The 7,209-nt window shown below is 42.6% G+C and overlaps 1 protein-coding gene across 1 annotated transcript in view; it reads right to left on the reverse strand.

Annotated features, from left to right (window-relative positions):
• The window catches only part of MAPK1 (mitogen-activated protein kinase 1), a 110,969-nt gene extending 103,778 nt beyond the window's left edge, over positions 1–7,191 (reverse strand). Inside the window, exon 1 of the mRNA XM_047827650.1 lies at positions 6,842–7,191. Within this exon, the coding sequence (XP_047683606.1) occupies positions 6,842–6,966 (125 nt within the window). The 5' untranslated portion in view covers positions 6,967–7,191. The remainder of the gene's footprint in view (positions 1–6,841) is intronic.
• Positions 7,192–7,209: the final 18 nt, after the last annotated feature.

The raw sequence follows: 7,209 nt of genomic DNA on the forward strand, positions 1-7,209 counted from the left end.
GGAAGAAATAGCATCTCAGGGTTAGGTAGGTGGGTACAGTGAACTGGATACAGGGTGAAGTAGCTCTGGATGTTTGTTGGGGAATCAGTTCTTTTTTAATTAGTAGGTACCTTATTGTGAACAAAATGGAGAATATTATATGGTTCCTGGGAAAACTGGGATGCTTTTTGTAAAAATGTTCTCATAAATACTTGATAATGAAAAACAAATTAAATTCATGGAAATGGCTTATCAGTTATAGATAACCACAGGAATTCTACACTTTTTTTTCTTTTTTTTTTTTTTTTTTTAAAGAGAGAGAGGGTAAGAGAGAATCCCAAGCAGGCTCCAAACAGCAGCACTTGATGCGGGGCTCAAACTCCCAAATCATGAGATCATGACCTGAGCCAAAACCGAGTCAGAAGCTCAACCAACTGAACCACCAAGGCACCTGAAGAATTCTACACAATAGGGATGCTATTAATATCAAAATCAATTTTGTTGAATAGCTTGAAAGTACTCAAAACTTTCAAAAACACTGAATTTTCTGTTGCTCATGTAAACTGGTGTACTCAGATATTTGAGCTCCCAAAAGTATACAAGAGATTTCTTTATTAAAAGTTAACAGATTGGCATCCCAGTGGCTCAGTAAGTTGAGCATCCAACTTCAGCTCAGGTCATGATCTCATGGCTCATGAGTTCAAGCCCTGCATCAGGCTCTGTGCTGATGGCATGGAGCCTGCTTTGGTTCTTTTCTCCCCCTCTCTCTGCCCTTCCCTGCTTGCTCACTCTCTCTCAAAACAAACAAATAAATAAATAAATAAATCTTTAAAGAAAAAAAAAAAAAAAAAGGTTAACAGAGGCTCCTGGCTGACTCAGTTGGTAGAGCATGTGACTCCTGATTTTGGGGTCGTTAAGTTCAAGCCCCATGTTGGGTGCAGAGATTACTTAAAAATAAAATTAAAAAAAAAAAAATTAACAATTGAGGTACCAGGGTGGCCCAATCGGTTAAGTGTCCAACTTCAGCTCAGGTCATGATCTCACAGTTTTTGGGTTCGAGCCCCATGTCGGTCGGGTTCTGTGCTAACAGCTCAAAGCCAGGAGCCTGCTTTGGATTCTGTGTCTCCCTTTCTCTCTGCCCCTCCCCTGCTCATGCTCTGTCTGTCTCTCTCTCTCCCTCTCAAAAATAAACACTTAAAAAAATTAACAATTAACAAACAAAACTAAGAATCTGATCCCAGATCCATTTGTCTTGAGCTTCGATAAATGATACACACTACTGCTAGTCTTGCCTTTCAAACAGGTAGTACAAATGACCTAGCAGAGTTTTAGGAAGGGAGGGAGTGCTAACAGCAGACAGCAGTAAGGGTATGTTTATGGAGGAGATGAGCCTTAGAGGAAGTCAGGACTTGAACAGGGACCGATGTTTTGCAAAGGTTGGAGGGGTATACTGCTAGCATCCTGACAGGACAATTCTCCTGCACAGGGACTGTACCACGCACTGTAGGTCGTTTAGCATACCTGCCTCCACCACTACAAATGGAAGGCCTATAACACTCCTCAATCAATGTAACAACCAAAAAAAACCCAAAGCAAAACAAAACCCAAAGACATTTCAAAATACCCCTGGAAAGGGGATAAAAGTCATACCCACTGAGTAACCCTAGATAAGCAGAAAGAAAAGAGAGTAAGCAGAGCAGGTAGAAAGCATAAAAAAGACAAAGAGGGGAACATAATTCACAAAATTTGAGGAGGAACTGGCAGAGACAAGACTATCCTTTAATGACTCTCACTTAACAAATGAAACTGAACTCCTCAGTAAACAATGTCCTTCAGGATTTGACCCTGCCCATCCCACTGTCTCAACTTCAGCTTTCTCCTTAAGGCACCCTATACTCCTGCCATCCCAAACAACTTGTGGTTTTCCTGACCTAATGTGCTGCTTTTGCATGTACATTTTCCTTTACCTAGAATGCACATTCAAGGCGAAATCCTAATCGTACATCAACACCCAGCTCAAAAGTCTGTGAAGCCATAGAAACAGCCCAACAGCTCCACATCACTCAGGCCTCCTTTTTCTCAAATCGTTACACATATTCTTTCTGAATGGACTGGTATACTCTGTATTACTGTTCAATTCCATACAACTATTTGGACTAAAAAGTACTACAGGGCAGAGACCATGTGAATCCTGGCACATAACAGGTGCTCAATAAATATTTTCTGAATTACCTTATGTGAAAGTTTTTAGAAAGGCTAAAAAGTGATACAAGCAAGGAGACAACAGGTATTTCTGTTATTAAAAGCATATATTTTCTCAGCTTTGATCTTTGGTAGCACATCATTTAGGAACCATACAGGCTGGGATGCTCTATCGTTTCCTAGCTGTGTGTCCTTGGGCAAGTTAACTAACATCTCTCTGTCTCAAGTTTCCTCACTTTCATACAGAGCAACCACATTTGCAGTGTGGTTATGAGGATTAATTAATGTATACAAAACAAACAGAAAGTGCTGATTTAAATGGTGGTTCTACTAGTCTACCATAATCAACAAGTTTTAGTAAGACAGGATGTTAAACCATTAGGAAGATGATCACACTGAAATTTTGCTTGAAACTATCTTTTTTTTTTTTTTTTTTTTTAGGAGAGTAGAAAAATCAACAAGTCTAACAGCTTGTCTTCAAGCTGCATTGTTTGTCCTCTACAGTATTCAATGCCAATCCCTTATGACTACAGTCTCCCTTGGTTCCTGTGATGATGCGAATTCCTGGTTGTCCTGTCTCTGTAGCACACTTCCTCTGTCCTCTTCTGCAACTTGTCCTCTATTGACACCTAAAGTGAGGCACTTCTCTGACTCAGTTCTGACATATTTTTCTCATCTTATCCACTCTTAAAGTATCTCTATTTCAGCTAGTACCTCTATGGAGGTGACCAGTATGATGTCTCAATCATATTCAGGAAGTATTTCAAACTCAACTTACTCAAAATACTTACCTTAGTTAATAAATGAACAAGCATGCACAGCTTCAATTTCTCCTCTGTCATACATTTTTTTTCTTTTTTTCTGATTCTTCTACGTCTCACCAGTCCTCAGATTCCTATTCCTTTGCCTATCTCTTAACAATATTTGTCTGGGTTATCTTTGTCCTCAGTAGTTCTTCAACCTTTCTGGGACAACGGACCCCTTTGAAAATCTATTGAATGTAATGGATTGTTCACTAAAAAGATAAATATACACATCTGCTTGCAATTTCACTTAATCAATGACCTCAAATAAGAATCTGTACTCATCCATGCAAGATTACTACTTACATAAATTTTCACCTCCAGTTTCAACTTCCCTCTTCTAAATTTCAAGATGCCTTCTGGATATAGCTTAAATGGCCTACAGTCATCACAACTTAACAAGTCTGAACTCACTATTTCTCCCTAATAAGCCTGCTCTACCTCCAGTATTTCTCTTCTGATAACAGCACCACTATCCTCCCAGGCTCCCAGCCTAGAAGTCTTAGAATTAACAAATATGCCCATATGCAATCTCAGAAATCCTGGTCTCAGAAATCCCTCTTAAATCCAAAACCCATCTCTAAGACTCTTACCCTTTAAGATTGCATTATCCTTTACTTCTTCCCACACTTGCCATAATTCAGTCTTTCTATCATACTTCAGAGAAGAGCCCACTACGGATTTTTTTTTTTTGAAAGATTTTATTTTTAAGTAATCTCTACACCCAACATGGGGCTCAAACTTACAATCCTGAGATCAAGAGTTGCATGCTCTACCAACTGAGCCAGCTAGGCGTCCCATGGACTCAATCTTAATAAGGTCTCTCAACACCTGTTACCCTCCAATGCCACTTTATCACTTCACACCCAGGCAGTTACAATAGCCTAATTGATTCCCCCCACCAAATTTTTTTTCTATCATTTCCATCAGTGTTGATCTATCTTCCCAAAAAAATCTAAGAATTGACCATGTGACTGCCTGTTTTCAAAATCACTGATGCTTCTTCATTGCACAAATATACAAACTCAGTTTTGCCTTTAGAGTCCTCTACAGCTTGCTACCTAAATACTTTCCCAAGATTAGATTCCACAACTCAAACTGTCACTTGAGCCAATTATCCATCAAAATCATACCCACTCTTAAAGACCCAACTCAAACTCCACTCTTCATCTTTATACCCTCCATATAATGATTAGGAAAGGGCTCTGCACAAAAAAGGCAAAATGCCTAACTGCCTGAAAATCTTTAACTCTGTCGGGAAGTGTCACATTTTTTAAAATATCACTATTTAGGGGCGCCTGGGTGGCTCAGTCGGTTGGGTGTCCGACTTCGGCTCAGGTCATGATCTCAAGGTCCGGGAGTTCGAGCACTGCGTCGGGCTCTGTGCTGTCAGTTCAGAGCCTGGAGCCCGCTTCAGATTCTGTGTCTCCCTCTCTCTCTGCCCCTCCCCCACTCACGATCTGTCTCTATCAAAAAAAATGAATAAACGTTAAAAAAAAAATATATCACTATTTAAATATTAACATTTCATTCAAGAAGCCCCCCATAAACAATCAACATTTATTAAATGCTAAGAATGTGCAATGCAAATTAAATTCTTATTTAGATGAGGATAAAAAGCTATAACCTGGACCCAGAATTATAATTCCAATTATACTTATATTTGGCTTTTACTCAGGAAAGGAAAATTACAGTAAAAAAATTACTTGGCATTAGGGGTGCCTGAGTGGTTCAGTCAGTTAAGAGTACAACTTCGGCTCAGGTCACAATCTCACAGTTTGTAGGTTCGAGCCCCACGTCCAGCTCTGTGCTGACAGTTCAGAGTCCGGAGCCTGCTTAGGATACTATGTCTCCTCTCTCTGCCCTTCTCCTAGTTGCTCACGCATGCATTCTCTCTCTCTCTCTCTCTCTCTCTCTCTCTCTCTCTCTCTCGCTCTCTCTCTCTCAAAAATAAACAAACATTAAACAAATTTTTCAAAAAAAGTACTTGGCATCTCCTCTGACAGAAAATCAAGTAAGTCTATGACAATGACAGAAATACTATATGTAAGTTATCTTCAGACTGGTAAAAATCTTATCAAGAAAAAAAAACAACAAACCTTTCAAGTGAAGTGTCCTAAAACTAGATTTTTTCAGTCCATATTTTACATGTAGGATTTTTTAAAAGAGCCCAAGGACTTGATGGACAATTCTGAGCTTCTCATGAGATGTGTTTACCGGCATACTTACCAGCAGGTGCAATAGCAATCAGATGTATGACAGAGAAGTGATGCTGTGGGCAGTACTTTGTTACCTTCTAGGGCATTATTTCTTTTGACCTGACCTAATTTAAATTCTCTTTTGGCTCCTAACCCTCTGAGTTCACTACTTTTCACAGTTGTATATGTGAAGCACTTTGATCCTCAAGAAAATGAAAATGGTCAAGATTCAATTAGACTTTTTTTTTTTTTTTAAGTCTTTCAAAGATACTTGTTAAAACATGCCCTTTATGGCATTTCTAAAATCACAATCACTCAAATTTGAATACAGTTCAAAAATATATTTACTTACAACAGTAATATATGCTAAAATTCTGAAGTTATTAATAACACCACTTAAGGACAGTAAGGTATAATAGAGCTGCAGCATTTGAAATAGGACCTCAGTCTACAATCTCAAGTCTGGACTCTACTTGTATGACTAAGAATCTGCTTCACTTACAAATACTTCCTCACCTGAAAGAGGGATATCACCACCTTTTCCTCCTTCGAGGTGGCTGTTCAAATAAAATGAAATAATATACCTAGAAAAGCACTTGCCACCAAGTGTTCAATAAATATTAGTTTACTTCTTTCATTCAAAACAAAACACACTCACAAGAAGATTTAGGTGTAAGGGAGTCTACACTTCCATTAAGTCCTCATCACAAAACAATACAGCTAGTTCGAAGAACTACAAACGTTTCTGAGGGATATGGATCAAGATAAGGGAGGCTGCATGTGATTCTACAAGAATTCCATTACGGGTGCATACATATTGACCACTAAAACATTAATAGGAAAAGTCCACAGCAATTGTGCCAAAACGTCTGAATACATTTCTGCTGGCAAGAGAACTCACTCGGGGTAAAGAAAAAAAAAAAAAAAGAGAGATCAGGCCCAACTCCAAACGACTCTAATAAATTAAGAGAGCGGTACTGGCTTATTCTTCATGAAACGCAAACAGTATGGGTATTAAAATCCATTTAAAAACTTCAAATTTAAAATATTTCACAACTAACACTGCTGCCACGAATGCTTTTTATAGAAAGCCTGCGCAGGAGAGCACCGTTAGCATCACCGAAAAAAAAATTTAACGAAAGTCGAGGAAAACGGGAGAGGGAAGATCATTATTTCGGCGTTCCGCACACATGCCGAGGCGAACCCCTTTCAAGACCGCGGCCAACACCACCGTCGACAAGCCTCTGAAGGAATTCCTGGTTTTACAATCGGATGTCAAAAAGGCGGCCCTGATGCTAGCAAACTGGGAGATGGATGGGGATGAGGGACAGCTTCCGTTCCCTTCCCGGAGATCCTGGCTCTAAACTCCGCGCTGCGCCCGGGTCTGGGGGTCCCCGAGTGCGGGCCTCCGCCCCCTACGCCCCTCCCCGCGACAATCGAAGGCCGGCCCGCGAACCGCCGCGAGCAACACCCAAACCTCGACAGTCTCCCGGGCCCCGCCTGAGGCCCCCGGCGCAGCGACCACAGTGAAGTCATGGATTGGGGTCGCAGCGGCGCCGGAGGCCGGGGCGCGGACGAGGCCGCGGCTGCGTCCGCTGCGTCCCCAGGCAGTGGGGTGGGCGGGTGTGGCCCGGCCTGCGAGCGGGCGTGGACACTCACCACACCATGCCGTAGGCGCCCTCGCCGATATACGAGAGGTTGGTGTAGCGCGGCCCCACGTCGAACACCTGCCCGCGGACCATCTCCGGGCCCGCGCCCGCCGCCGCCGCCGCCGCCGCCGCCATGTTGGCTGCCGGGCCGCCGCCGCCGCCGCCTCCGCCGCGAAAGGCTCGACGTTCCGCGGCCGCCGCTCGGCTCACGCCGCGCCTCTCGGAGGGACCGCGCCGCTGCGGGTGCAGCTGCCGACGCTAACCGGAAAAGAGCAAGGAGGGAACCGTTTAGGAGAGCTACAGAGCCTACGGCCACTCGGACCGACTGCCTGCCTGACGGACTGACGGGCGGGCCGGCGGGCGGTGGGAGGGGCGAGC

Source organism: Prionailurus viverrinus, chromosome D3, assembly GCF_022837055.1.
Source record: "Prionailurus viverrinus isolate Anna chromosome D3, UM_Priviv_1.0, whole genome shotgun sequence".
NCBI lineage: Eukaryota > Metazoa > Chordata > Mammalia > Carnivora > Felidae > Prionailurus > Prionailurus viverrinus.